The sequence below is a fragment of the Electrona antarctica genome (assembly GCF_951216825.1).
Source record: "Electrona antarctica genome assembly, chromosome: 2".
NCBI classification, from domain to species: domain Eukaryota; kingdom Metazoa; phylum Chordata; class Actinopteri; order Myctophiformes; family Myctophidae; genus Electrona; species Electrona antarctica.
In genome coordinates, this window is record NC_136807.1 from 21390219 (window position 1) to 21406291 (window position 16073).

At 39.6% G+C, this 16073-nt stretch overlaps 1 protein-coding gene across 1 annotated transcript; it reads right to left on the reverse strand.

Moving 5' to 3' along the window:
- Positions 1-6703: 6703 nt before the first annotated feature.
- On the reverse strand, positions 6704-13221 carry tspan31 (tetraspanin 31). Its single transcript, XM_079517913.1, has 6 exons — positions 13037-13221; positions 11812-11979; positions 10372-10452; positions 10000-10140; positions 8990-9109; positions 6704-8649 (listed from the first exon to the last, which is right to left on the reverse strand). The coding sequence occupies exons 1-6, from the start codon at positions 13097-13099 to the stop codon at positions 8575-8577; spliced, it is 648 nt and encodes a 215-aa protein (XP_079374039.1). The 5' UTR covers positions 13100-13221; the 3' UTR covers positions 6704-8574.
- Between the last annotated feature and the right edge of the window lie 2852 nt (positions 13222-16073).

Consider the following 16073-nt stretch of genomic DNA (forward strand, 5'->3'; position numbering starts at 1 on the left):
GTTTGGTTACATAAAGAATCCTTCAGAATGCAATACAACCTGTTTATAGCCTATAGTGTTTTCTCTCTCTATATCTCTCTCTTGTTCGATCTGAAGCGTGGCCTTTTGTTCTGTTATTATTATTATTATTATTATTATTAGTAGTAGTAGTATTATTATTATTATTAGTATTATTATTAGTATTATTATATATCAGGGGATTTCATTGTAGCATTTTTTTTATAGCTAACAGCCTACTGTAGGCTTTCTGCTATTTGGAAAACCAAGAGAAAAAGGACCCAGTCTTGGTTCTTCCCCCACTGATGGCATGTGTGTCTAAGCCAATGCGGATGAAAGATCTTTCTGTTCAGCTGGCTGACATACTCTTTCAATATTAATTCCTCAACAACTCAGGAATTACAGTCTAAATGTATCTTCCCCGGTAGCCAAGTGCCATATCTTAGACCATTTAATGTCAATTGTCCATTTTCTTCACTATCGATCTAGAAGACACAGCATCAGATGCACTGGGCTTGCAGCAAAAAATAGCCTACATGTTTTGCTACCCAAAGCAGAAGACTGCGAGAGAGTGGACGATTGGAGGAGCAAGCAACATAGAGCCAGGAAATGTAAGATGGGATCTAAAATACGACATTCCATCCATACAGTCATATCTGGGACTCCTGTCTAGAATCATAATCCAATAAAGGATGCTAAAGATTAAATTGAAGTTAGATTTTAGACGATCTTTATTGTGTCTTTTGTATTGCCCCTCACTAGCATCTCAAACGGCAGATAATGTTCCCTTTTTTCTATTTAATTTCCTTTGTAGTGTTTCTTGTTGATCCATGAAGAATCGGTCCAGTTCCCCCAACAATCCACGTCGAGGTCCAAAACACAATCCTTTTCATTTGCATTTTCAGCTGTACATATTAGGAAAACAGCTAAAGCCAATGGTTTCCCATGTCTTCAACCGTTCATTAGCATTTCATTGCAACCCAAAATGTGGTAGTGGTAGCGGATGTCAACGCAAAGAAAAAAAATACAAAAAACAAAAATGTTGTTGTTGTTCTTTTACTTAGAGATACGCATGAAGATGTCTTGGCATCCGAGAGCAATTACAGCAGTAATGGCATTGATTATTGGATCAGGATAGATGGTGGTGGTGGTGATGATTTTCCTCCCCGAAATGGTCGGCTTTGAGATTGAATCAACGCAGCACCTACTTCCGGATTAATACTCGAATAGAAGAAGCTGACTGTCATCTTGTTTACTTGTTATTTTCTCGCTCTAAAGTCATATATCCTCCTCCGACGGACGGGTGATGTGCTTCCAGTAGTTGAGGAGAGAAGGATCTGCCTTATTGACAAGGCGCCGCTGTCCGAGGTGCTGATCTCCCCAGTGACGCGCACGCAGCAGCCACATGGACCAGGCGCCCGGGAAATATAAAAGACACTGGCTTTGGTATAAAACCATACATCTCTCTCTCTCTCTCTCTCTCTCTCTCTCTCTCTCTCTCTCACACACACACACACACACACACACACACACACACACACACACACACACACACACACACACACACACACACACACACACACACACACACACACACACACACACACACACACACACACACACACACACACACACGCACACACACACACACACACACACACACGTTTGACCCACGTGTCTATTTGAACCAAAATAGGCCATTTTGAGTTTAAGTCCAAATTTCATTCTGACCCCTCCACGAAAAGGCCTAGCTGTTCTGACCCCATATCCATCATTTATACATTATGGATAATTAGTTATTCATCTCAACTGCTTTACCCACATTAGAGTATCACCAGGAGTCCAGCATATGCTCCACATATCAATGTTGTTATAAACAGGCAAAACGATGTCAACTACAGAAAATAACAGATTTTAAAGATAACAAAGATAACAAAGCCTGCATACCAGGGTCTGCAAACTTTGGAAAGGGGGTAGTAGTAGCAAAAAGGGAAAAAGATTTTGATTGTATGTCTTACAGTTGTTGTTCTTCCTTGCCCTACTGGAAGTGTGTGCAAAGGTTGATGGCAACGGGATGCTGTGATTTGTGGTGGCATTTTGTGCAAAATGGGTCCTTCCCACAAACGTTGAAAGCAAATTGTAGCCAGCTACATCTTGATCACGTGACCACAGAGATACAGACAGTTTTGTACCAAACCCTATACTGACCTATACACTGACACACGGACGGATGGACAGGGGCGAAAACATCAACACCAGGTTTCAGGTGGAGACAATGAAGCTTAATGAAGAAGGCACTAGAGGTCACTTTAATCCAGTATAATCTGCAGTTTACTGAGATGCTGTTTTGGCTCCTCTATCTGACAAACTCACACTCAGCATTCTCAACCACGGCAACACTCCCCACAAAATCCCCGGTCACATTGATCTGGATTGATTTTTCACACTCCACCTCGTTGCAGATATGGATTGTTTTAGGCATAAAGCTTGGTTTGAGATGCAATGCCATAGCCACACATGCCATTGCATATAGCCTATACTTGTAACCACTGCATCTCTATTTTGGGCACATCACACATATATATATATATATATATATATATATATATATGTGTATGTGTATGTGTATGTGTATGTATGTATGTATGTATGTATGTATGTATGTATGTATGTATGTATGTATATATATATATATATATATATATATATATATATATATATATATATATATATATATATATAATTAAAGGAAATGAAAGGAAAATCTGTCAAAAAACTGCAAAAATAGCCAATTAACAAGCTCTAAGTGCATCTTGATGCTGTGTTTTAAGCTCGTATATATACAGGTTTAATGTTTGTCTTTAGTTCAATGTTTGTTTTATAAACACCATTGACAATGAAGGGAAAATTTACGTCATATTGTCCCTCATTACGTCATATTGTCTCTTTATTGTTAATGGCATTTAATGTTTGTGTTGGCACCATTTGTTTTACATCACCATTACATCACCTAATCAACATAGTTAGACTTTAATATATTAGCGCCCCTCACTTCACACAGGTGTGATTTTTGCTATTAATTTGATAACAAAATAGGCCTAAAAAGGACTTAAGAGGTGGTGGCCATGAAAGGTAATTTTTACTTTCTCATACGACCTCCTTAAAAGAAACTTTCAGTTGCAAATATCTTAATGTTCAACAAGTGACAGAGTAAATAATACAATAAATTATAAATAAGTATCCTATGTGCCCTGAGCTCAGAGAGATTCTTTGAGAATTCCACTCATGTCCTCATTGTTCACAATAACACTGATGTGAACAAATGTAGCTTCCTTCTTTACACAATTACACATGACAACGCATATGCTCCATGGCAGACTATTTGTTCTACAAACCCACCTAAAGGCTATATTTAAGGATTTATGTGACGCAATGGTATTTTATCTTTTGACATGATGGGAGGGTTGGATAGGCTATAAATAAAAAAATATTTGATACATTATAATGTATATTTGTCTCACAGTGCCCCGGGTATTGAACATGGACCACACACTGATTTGTATCAAGATAACAGCTCTCTTTTCTTCTAATGGAAACCAAAGTCTTCACCTCCTCCTTTTGTCACCACCTCCTATTTTCCTTTCCCATGCTCATCCTTCTGCTCTCCTCCCAGCCCGGGCCCCCGTACATTTTTCTCACACCTCTCTTGGATAATGTCAAAAGCCCAAAGAGTACAAAAAGTCAGTTTCAAAATGATTCCTCTCTTTTTCCCCCCTTCTCAACATCCGTAGCTCTAGACAGAAACAGTCAACTTCCCACAATATCTGCCCCTGAGCGTGTGCAGTCTATAATTGTGCCCTTTTGTGCAGGTCTCAATATCAATAATAATAAATAGGCAAAATAACCAAAAAGGTAAATAACAGAATAACACAATACCACTTTGGTCTGAAAGTCAATGAATGTGTGAGATTCATATAGATTCATACATATCAGTATGTTTTAGGAATTTAGTTACAAACTTGACCTGCTATGGTAATATGTGCTGTAAAACAAAAATGTATAAATGTCCTGTGAACATTAAAGCTCACTTTAGAACATGGATCTTTCAAATTTCCATATCACTATGCTGTCCTTCCACCTTTAAGAAGAGGAGTAACAATGCATTCTCGCTCTGATTCATTATTGATAGGCCATATTGACCTGTTTGTCTCCACTCACTGATGAGAATGATTTAACTTCCTGTTTGTCCTAGCAGCTCTAAGAATCCAGAGATCCAGATGTAGATTCATTAGGAACATGCAGGTTTATCCACACTGATCCCATTTCCCTTCTATGATATATGGAAATTACACTATTGACAGGACGGATGGGGCTTGCAAAGCATGTCTCTTAGAATGAACATTTACTGTGTGGTTTGATTCCCCTTTTCCCCAGTGAGGCCCAAAATCACAGCAACAACAATAGTATAGGATAAGGATATATATAGGATTTGGGGCACAAAAAGGATCAGGAGAACACACATTTACTGCTACTAATCTCAGCAGTGCCTCATGGCTCATCTTCAAAATCTATATACTTACGTACATTAGCCATGCATATAAGATGAGCCCACATAAAACTGGTGCACCATGGCAGTATGGTATAATGGATCAAATGTTTTATGATCCTGCCTCCATGCACTTGCAGTGTATGCTATATCTGTAAGGGAACAGATGGCTGTCCCTGTTGGTGTGATTCTCCACAGCGACTCCAAGTTAATACACCCGGCATATGGACATGCATCACAGGGAGGGGACTGGCACGGGGCCCTCAGGACAGCACGCTGACAGGGATAGGGGGGGGGAAGCGCATGGCCGGCACTGCGGTTTCCAAATTGACGTCCCCAGCCAGCGGAAACTCTTGGGACACAAAACCCTTATCAGGCACATTTCACTTACATAAATGTCCCTAGATCCTGAGAAAATTAACCTGCCAGTGTACCTTGCCAAGATGTTTCAAACACCAGGGATCGGGTCATGCTTTTTTGTTGGGGTGAATTTTGATGTGGGGAATTTGGCTGAGGGCAGGGTCACAGACCTCATGTTGGTAACCTTGTCTGATTGGTTTCTTGAATCAGAGTAAAGGATTCACACACTTCAGCCAATCCACAATCAGTGCTCACTGAATTGAACAGCGAAGTGGCCTCTGGGTAATGTCTGACAGACATTGGCACATTTGAAAAGAGTACTAAAATATCCGAGTAGGCCTATAATAGATTACTTGTGTTGAAACTAAGTAAAAGTACAAAATTAGATTTTATAAAGAATACTTTCAGTAACAGCTACAGTGAAAGGGACAATGTGACATTCTGACAGCAACCATTTCAAAACAAATAAGCCAATATGAATATACCAACCAATGACTCACTGATTCAAAGTGGTCACCATGTTTTCTTTACAAGAATGCTTTCTCAAAGTTTGCCTTACAGGGGATAAGAGTATCAAAACAAACAGAATTGTGGCATAGCAGTATCCTGTTGGGGTGGCAGTAGCAGAGGAGGTAGAGTGGCTGCTTGGGAATCAGAAGGTTCCCAGTTCGATCCAGGCTCCCCCTGTTACTGTTGAAGTGTCCTTGAGCAAGACACTGAACCCAAACTGCTCCTGATGAGCAGGTTATGTCCTTGCATGGTTTCCTCCACCATCAATGTGAATGTAAAGTGCTATAAAAGGACCATTTAGTAACAGTAGCTGAGTCAAATCCTAAAAAAACGACTTAAACCAAAGTAGAACTACTGAATTGTATTCCAAAAGGGTAAGTTTACAATCTGCTCAATTACAGTAACTTACTACCAGTAATTAGTTACTTCCCAACACAGGCTAACATTTTGATGCTACCATCTTCATCAGACTAGCTGATGGAGATGCATCTTTTATAGCCGTACTCACTGTGCACTATCTTGGAAATCTGATAATTCCTTGGGTGTATGCATATTCCCTGATCATAAAGTACTTGAGCTTTCCTTCTGCTCCAAGTTATCCACTGCTCAGTACCCTCCCTACTATTACTGGACGCATTCCAGCTGAGGGTTTAATGGTCTTATGAATGAACCTAATAGGGTATCAAATCCTGCTGCTTCACTGAATTAGTTGTACAGCTGCCATGTAGGCACTGTCCACTTTCACCTATTTGAAATGCTTTGTGGTGTAGATCAATAGTAAATTATAAAAATCAATAAATTAATATTTAAAAACTGGATGGAACTTTTCTGTCTAAGCAGCAATTATCCAGAGCCAGAGCGCCACTTGGAGGAATGACATTAAATGCAGTAAAGTAAAAATCCCACATTGCAGCTGTACAGGGTGAGTCCTTGGAATAGCAATGCAAGTTTTGTACTGCCACCATGTGGTGAATTGGAATTGTTGGTATGTAAACGCCAGTCAGTCATTGATGATCCATAGACTAGTTTTCTATTTTGCAACATTGTTTATTGGACTCACATGGTTGCTATAACTAAAAACCTTGGGTCTCCTTGACTATGGTCAAAAGACACCGTTAATATTTGTTTAATTTATTGTATACAGACTTCTAGGAATATCTATTCCTTCTTTACTAATTTAGCCATTACAACATATGTGAAAATAGAACAATTGCAGCAAAGGTTTACCAAAATAATATATCTGAAATGACTCAGCTTGAAATAAAACACAGCGATTTCAAATGAGAGATATTCTTTTTATTTGGAAAATTAAGTCTCAAAATTTCAAGAGGGTCCGGCGGAAATAACAAGTGCACACAGATTCAAAGTGAGGTTTAATACAAGGCATAATTCATCAAATGCTTGTTTACACCAGCGACAACTCCACACCAGCAGCAGAAGCTCCACATCAGCACGATCAACTGGTTCAAGTAAAACATGTAGTGTATAATGTTAATGTAGGTAATGTTAATACCTACGATAAAAGCTGTTACAAAGAGAGGAAAAGCTCTTAAAATGTTGAAACAAAACAAAAGCAAGCAGCGATCTCTCAATTAGAAAATGTATCAAACTGTCACCTACCTACTTGCTTGGTAAAATAGTAAAGTAATATAGCCTAAATACAATAAAATAAAAATGTTTTGCTTAATGTGTATTTAACACTTAAATAAAAACTTCTTAAGAAATGAATTGCTTAACACTGTCAACAAACAAAAATGGATGGCAACTGAGAACATAGCAATATCAAAGGAAGAATGTAAAAAAAAAAAGATAAAGATTGCAAATTATATACGGTAGTTCACCAGTATAAACTACATATTAATTTCACAATTAACACCATTGGGGGTTGAGTTTGCAAATAGGTAGTTTCCACCAAATTAACAAATCAATTCCAATAACTAAAAGTTTCTTCCAGTTACATAAGAGGTCATGATATGTACCTGAATCCACATATCTACTACTGGACTCTTACTCTATACTAACTGACATCACTTTGTGACACAAAGCGTATTAAATACAGATTGGGTGGATTATTGTAGCCTTCATAAACATTACTTAGGCAACCCACCTCAAATGATTTTGTGAAACAATATTACATTATATACACAACATGAAGGCTGCAGTCCATTGGCATTCTAATATCTGTGACTGTTAAAGTACGTTGGCTCAGTTACAGAAGTTCATAAATATTTGAACCTGATTATTGACTAACAGGTATGCTACAGTATCTAAACTATTGTTAGTTCTTAAGATCCCAGCATTTATCTTCTGAAAAACAAAATCATACATACTGTACATACCTTCCAAAAACAACATTATGCCATATGTCCAAAACGTACCTTCATTTTTCTCTACGTCAGATGGTCAGACCACTTTGAGATCAAAACGAATTGCATTTGACATGTATAAGTACATAGATCAACACATCACTGCTGGCACTGAACAAAGGACTAGATCTGTCATAAGTGGCAGCACTACATTAGAGACAGAAATAGCTTCTTTTGAAAGGAAGGTGCATACAGGTTAAGTTCTAAAATGCTGCACAGTCATTTGATGTACAGAACAGAATCAACAAGGAGGCCTTTTGTTTGTACAGCTGCAGAACACATGCAGTAGTTATCTATTGTTTGTTACATGGCTGGAATCTGGAGAGCTATTCTCAGGAATCTGGTGCTCAAAATCAAGGCTGGTTAGCGATACCAACAAGTAACTTCTTGGTACTACAATTCATCCTTTCATACATAAGCATCCAGCTTGTGAATGGGTGGATATAACGCACATTATAAAGCGCTTTAGATAACGCTGCAATAGAAAAGCAGACCATTTTACCATTTGGCTCTTTCAGCTTGAGCTCTTGTGAAATGCTCAAGTCAATAAAAATGGATTGTGGAAAACTATTTTTGTTTTTTGCTGTGGGTGGATATACTGTATGTAGTCCCCTGTGAAGGTGTCTCTGTGTGTGTTTCTCAATGTTGGTCACATGCTGTGTGCGCTGGTCCATTCTGTGTGATTGTAGCTTGTGCCTCTGTACTGTACGCCTGAGTGTCTGTCTCTAGATGTGCATGATTCTCTGAGTCTCTGCGACTGTAATCTGTGGTATTGCATCATGGATAAGGGACAGACTATAGGAAAGCACTTGGGTTTGCCCGGGGATCCTTCTGATTCCTGTAGCGCACAGCTAGCCAGACCCCAAGAATCTGGGAAGGAAGGGATGCAAAGGTTAAACCAAGACTCACTGTCAAAGCAACATCACATGTAGAACAGGCTTAATGCATTGACTAAATTAATTTATGGGCCCATATTTGAATCCATTTAGACACAAATGTTTTTCACCCTTCCAATTAGTGTGTTGCTTGTGCACAAATGATTTGGTTAAATGCATCCATCAAACTGTCAATCGACTTGGTCTACACCCTTAAACTCATTTGCCATGTACTGTAGCTCCTCACCCTCTGGGCCATAATAAGCTGATATAATGATTGATTGCTTGGTGAATGAAAGGTTCCATTGATGGATTTTTTGTGGCCTGGCACTAACCTCTGTGAAGCTGAAGAAAAGTCCGACCCCGCCGAGGATCTTCAAAGTGTCTGTGGCGTGATCCAACATCTTTTCCCCACAGGTGTAACAGGCTGCTGTAGGACGCATGGCTTTGCATGGCTGAAGAGAAACACAAATACCACCAACTCCTTTTGAGAATTATTTGATCCCATTGTTTGTGAATGTGTACACTTGGTAATGTTGTCAGCTATCTGCAGAATGCGCAGATGTCATGTAGCATGACATCATATAGAAATAGCACTGCAGTGCACTACACAAGCCTTGGACACAACAACTGCATCATTGAGTTGTATGATGCCCAAGTGACGTCAGTACTTGAATACAGCACACACAGTGGTTTTGACCCCGAGCTTCTATTTTGAAGGAATCCCGGCGCTGATTGTGTTAACAGAGCCACAAGGTGAACAGCATTCAAATAGTTACAAACTGTTTTAATAGAAATGTTGCCCACAGCCTTGTCGTAATTGACTCTTTATCAGCCAGTTTCAGAACTACGCCTTCTGCTTATTATAAGATTTACAAAGTGAAACTGAACTGGATCGTATAGATTACATATCCAGTAAGTTTTATTATAGATGGTTGGAAAATGTGACCAGATTTGATTGAGAGCCTGCCATCACGCAAATTCCAGATTTATTTATTTTTTCCAAAATGAGTTAATAGCACAGGTAGACTCTTCACATACTAGAGCATGTCTGAAATAAGCGTCAGAGCTGAAATGTAAAATATGAAATAAATGAAGTGAACCTTTCAATCCTGATTTCTCAACTCGCTGTTTTCTGCAAGACATTAGTCTATAAGCCATATCTCCAAAACTGGTGGGTCAAACTGAACAACCAATATATCAATTTGAAGCTATGATTTTAAAAAAAACGAAAATTAAAAAAAAAATCCAATGGCAGTCCCTCAGTCAAATTTGGTCACATATGTTTTGCACACACACAACATAACAATGAAAGTTGTGTAAAGTTGTATAGTGTATAGCTTACAGCAGGGCAGCTCATCACGTCCAGCTCAAATTGCATTCGGCTACTGGTTGTGTTGAGCAGCCCACAGCAGTCAAGTTGGGTCTCCAGGTCTCCCTTTGTCTTGTTGTGCAACACACCCCAAGTAGAGTTCAGCAACGCCTCCTGGTGATGCATGTACAATGAGCACAGGGGACCCGGGCAGGACAAAAGCAGAGGACTAGACAAATACTATACTACATTAAAGATTATGCATCATTTCAAGGATTGCATATTGAATTTAACATAAAATTACATTCCTCATTTCCTGGGGCCATAAAATACCTTAAAATTCACAAACAAAACAGAGATGGGTTGAAAACAACTAAATTAATTAAAAGCACATTGAGCCCTCACCTGCTGTCCACGGTTCATTGCCAAGCAGGAACAAGACACTCCAAATTGGAAGAGGAAAACAATGAACAGAATGACCATGTACTGGGAGAGGTGTCAAAGAAACAACTCTGATGATGAGGATGATGATGTACAAGTGCACTGCAAAATCAGGAGTGCAATTTAACTCGGGAGTATAAAAATCTAATCATGTACGGTAGATATCGTAATCCACATGGAAACAGTGTAGCTCCAATGTGGTTCTCAGATTTCATGTGTCCAGCGGCAGCCTGTGACATCAGTCAACTACTATATGACATCAGTTGTCTGGCATAACTACGGGCAAATTTGGCCGAGATTTCAACCCAAATGGAGCCCCATTGACCTCCATTATAACATTAAAATTAAATATTTCAGTACAAAAATACACAGTGGGAAAAAGAACAACAAGCGAAGGTACTTCTGTTGCCTAATGGCAGTGTGCACATTGCACAAGATATTTGGCACTCATTGGTCCAGTAGTTTGTGAGATTAGCTGCAACCACACAGACAACTCCACTCGACGACACTGAAAATGAGTTTAATTACTCAGTGTAATTTCGAGAATAAATACAACTTGAATGAATGAACAAGACCAATAGACAGACCAGCTCTCAGGACTGCTAAACTCCGGAAAGATTGACCCATACGTGTCCATTCAGTAAATTCATTCAAGTTTTATTTATTCTCGAAATTACACAGAGGAATCAAACTCATTTTCAGTGTCGTCGAGTAATAATCACGTAGAAAAACATCACAATACATCAGAAGATCAGGAAAATAAAAACAAAGGGTATACATGTGAATGAATGAAATAAAAATGTGAAATAAGAAAAGCTAAGACAAATTTCAAAACGATCTAAAAACAGTTACATATTGTGGTGGTCTGTGTGCTCACCAAGGTTTTAAAACGGCTCAAGGGTACCAGTGTGGTCAATTTCGATGTTGTTTGTAGGTCATTCCACGTATTAGGGCCACAGAAGCTTAAATACATTACATTATCTTCTCTCTGAGCTGCCAGTATTATGATTGTTTAGTGGGTTTCAGCCTGCAGGACAGGTAGACTAAAGCAGTGGTTTCCAAACTTTTTAGCTCAAGACCCAAAAGAGAAACTAGATGTTTGCCTGGGACCCAAGCTACTGAAAATGTTTTCTAATTTATCAAATCAAACTTTATTTCTAGAGCACATTTACAAAGACCAAAAGGTCAACCAAAGTGCCGTTTTATTTATGGAATTTCTTACAATGTTTTGAGTGGTGCAACTACTCCTATAGACAGCTGTGTATTTAACCTTTAATGTGTGTTTTGAAATAAATAATTAAAAACAAACTGTAGGAACAATAAAGGGACCCATACAAATGTGTCCGCGATCCATGAATGGGTCCTGACCCAGTGTTTGGGAACCAGTGAACTAATAAAGGATACAAAGAAGAGCATGACTTGGTGGTGGTGGATGGCTCCGATGAGTCCTACGATGGCTATGAGCAGGAGGAAGACACCGACAGCGATGACTCCTCCGATGATGTGGATGCTAGACACCAGCCCGAAGCCTTTCCCCCATGCTGCTACTCCAATAAGCAGCAGCCCCACCAGCTGAACGCACAACACAGAAGCAGTTCAATCGGGGTCAACATAGTAGTAGCAGCACATTGAATGACAGTAGGGAGTTTTTATTAACTAAGAAATAAAATAAATAGGCTATGCCTATGTTCTTATAAAACTCTAAGATGATTTGAAAACACAGAAGAAATGGTTCACGTGAGAGCCCAAACCCGGTGAAATGATATACAGTACATACATTTGTTGTATCTAATTTTTAATGTGACATGACACTTTATCCAACTTCTGACAATTCATACAACCGTCTGTAAACTGTAAAAATTATGCTGTAAGTATTACATAATTTATATATGACCGTTGTGAATAATCATAACAGACATTGAAGCTGATAACGGTATAGGTAGGAGGCCAGTACAGCGAAGATGTGTGGATCCGTTTAAATGCCTACTACCACAGACAGTGAACGGCTACAGTGTACTGCTGCTGATAACTGCGAGACTGGAGTGGATGTACCACTACAATAGATCATGATGATGATCATTCTCCCACAAGCAGTTCACGTTAGCAATAGACAAGGCAAAGAACAACGTTGGCTAGATTTAGTTGACAACAAATAATTAGCTAGTAAGCAGTAGCAGTATTATCACCTTTTAACGTTTATTTAGCTGCCGTGCCATGCTAACGTTGGCTATCAAACGCATCATGGCGATGCCACTGTCTATCAAGCTATTGAAGCTAACGTTACGTTAGAGGAGTAGGTCGTTTCTACATTTACTCTGACCGTTGACGGTCTTCTTGGCTAACGTTAGCTAGCTAGGTACACACCTCTATGGAGACCTCTATGTAGTAGACTAGTTCACTTATTCAATAGGGAACTACACAATTTAGGAACTATACATACCAACGATCATCAGTTTATTGAAAGATCAGGCTTGTGAAATAAAATACAAAATCGTTAGTCACCTAGTACACTGTCAACTCCAACATTGGCTAGTAAAGGCTAAATTGTAATCCACTAGTAGTTAGCACAAGCTAAAAGTTAGCATGATGATGATTATAGTGATGATTATCCATTGTGCAATGCACTCACCATGTAAACCACGTTCAGGGAACAAAGCGCATTTTTAGAACAGGTGAATCCACCACAGACCATATTCGAACAATTCTAACTGGACTTAATGCAGGAAATAGACAAAGATCGACGCGTCTTTCTTTGCTTTCAGGAGCAGCTGAGCTGGCTAGCAGCAACACCAGCAGCACAGTGGGAGGGGGGCTGATGACGTGATGTCATTGCGGAAAACGCGTCACGCTCTTCCTGTAAGCTATAGACCGACAAGGTTGCGACATTGAGGGGGCAGAAAACATGCCCGGTCACGTGGTTCATGTACTCGCGCGAGCCCGGAGCCCATAGACTCCAATGCATTCTGTAAACTTCCGGTGTCCCTATTCGCCAATAGAAGTCTATGTAGAAGAGCCGACATTTGGTTGGACTGGCCCCATGAAGTGAACGGAGTTGTCATAACTCTGCTCTGCTTCGAAGATAAGTAAGCCTGGGACCGAGGCTAGCTCTGCTGTAACCCAGAGTGGTGCTCTGCTCACTGCTCAGTCTGCTGTAAACCTGTAACCTAACCTCTTTTTGTGATCTATTTTACTTTAACCACTTGACTTAAACTCCCCAGACTTTAGTAAACTGGACCTGAGTTGGCTCTGTACTTGGGCCGCTTTTTCCCGCCTATACCAAATATGTTCACCTTGAACTGCTATTTTTTCTGCTTATGTTCCCGAATGTTCCACCTAGCTACTCTCTCTGACTGGTTCATATGTTCCACCCAGAATATGGATGCTGGCCCTGGCCCAGGGGTCACCGTTCATGTAGTTACTGGTAATCACTTTCAACCAACCTCTTCGAATTAATATAATAATAATAATAATAATAATAAATAGCAAGTTCACATCGTTGTTATGCAATGTTGTGAGTTTTACTGTAGATCAGCTACTTTGAAGGTTTTTTGTCATGTCACATGTGTAATGTAGGCCTATTGGGGATTTATTATTGTCACAGGTTTGGCATAAACAGGAGGGAGACTTGACAGGATGATGACAGCTACATTTAAATGAGTAAAATTCTAAGAATAGACGATGTGCCATGTGCAATATAGTTGCTTCTGATTCTGATAACTCACAGATTATTGGCAATCTATCTCTGTCTGTCTGTCTGTCTGCCCGCAGAGCGCCCGCCCGCCTGCCTGCCCGACTGCCCACCTGCCTGCCTGGTGTCTGCCTGTCTGTCTGTCTGTTTCACCTCATCCCTCACTGGTGGTGTGGTGTGTCATCACACTTATACTGTGTAATCAGGTAAGTAAGACAGTAAGTGACTGTTTATCACCATGGAAAATAATTATGCTATGTATTCTCCAATTGAAATTAGCCTATCATTACATTACATCTGACAGTGGGATTAGGCAACTTTCACGGCATGGCAGATCAGTCACTTCTACTGTAAACAATTTACAATTTACAATTTAGGCATTTAGCAGACGCTCTTAATCCAGAGCGATTTACAATAAGCAAGAACAAAAAGCATGGGAATACATCACATATGTAAAAATGCATTTATCGCGAAACATGCGTAAGCTAAGAACGTGACTAGAACATATCTATATAATGACACTATACATATAAACTATAACTAGAACATATCTATATAATGACACTATACATATAAACTACACATATATGCTATACTATGCTGTACATATATACTATGAAGTGCTATGACTACATACAATGCACTTATTGTGCTGTCTACATGACATGCTATAAGTCTGTTTCAAATGCTATATAAGTCTAAGAAGTGCTGTCTAAGGGGGGTAGGGTAAGTGCTATGGGCCATGATGGAGTCTGAAAACAGTAGTCTAATTGTCTCCACCAGGCCGAAGGCATGGGGAGAGAGTATGTTTTGCACTCCGTCCGTGTGTGTGTCCGTGTGTCCGTCTGTCCTAACCCAGTCGATGCCAAACTTTGCACACACACTTCCTGGATGCCAACGATGAACCTCTGCCCCACATTTTCCAGAACGGCCTGTAAGCGCCACCATGAGGCAGCTTTTCACATTTTTTACCTAAAACTGCACCGATCTGTGTGAAACGTTGCATGCACACTCCCTAGAGGCCAAGGACAAACCGTTGACCTGCATTTTCCGCATCTGCCTTTTATAGCGCCATCAGGAGGCCGACTTTTGTAAAACACATTTTTTGATATTACTCCTCCAGATTCTGTCCAAAAATCTCACAAATCGTTACACACTATCTCTATGGTCATGTGCTCAAGTCGGATCTGTCCGATATTTCATATTCCATCCTAATTGGCTATAATTAGCTTTCACAGTTTGCAAGATTGCCCCGTTTTGAACAAAAGCCTCAAATCATGGATGCAGCATGCAATTTACGTGAAATCTTTCACACATTTTCTTACTAGGCTGAGGAATATATCCCACCCTTTTCACATTGGCCTGTTATAGCGCCACCAACAGGTTGATTTTTGCAAAACACATTTTTGGAACAAAATGCCTCAAAAACATGTTTATATTAATCCTAAACATTTTGCCAAACATCTCACACAGTCCTATCCTCCTGGTGGAGACCTGTGCCCAGAAGGGCACTTTTTCTAGTTTACACAATGATTATGAAATGTGATGACATGCGGCTGAGGAAAAGGAGCAATCCACAAATACACTAGCGGGTTGTTTGCAATCTACAGATACTGTACATGGATGTTCAGAAGCTGAACCTGCAGCCATTGCACAAACACATGGGATTTAGTACCACTCACTTGATGAATCCTTTTAAGTTGTTTTTATAATTCACTTTTGACATTTAATTTTATATTTTAAATATAAATGTAAATTCCCCTTTAACTTGAAGCCAACGTTCTCAATAATGTGATACATGAGGAAGCCTTTGCAAAGCCCTCCTCTCAGTAGTCCGATCAATAGTGCAGTCATAGAATGCATACAGTAAAGACTAAGGTCTGAAATAAGGAAGTGAGTTCAGTTCAAAACATGCAGAGGAAATGAGTCGCAATGAGCCGAGTTTGTGGTTAAGAGAGAGAGACAGCAGGTTGACGTT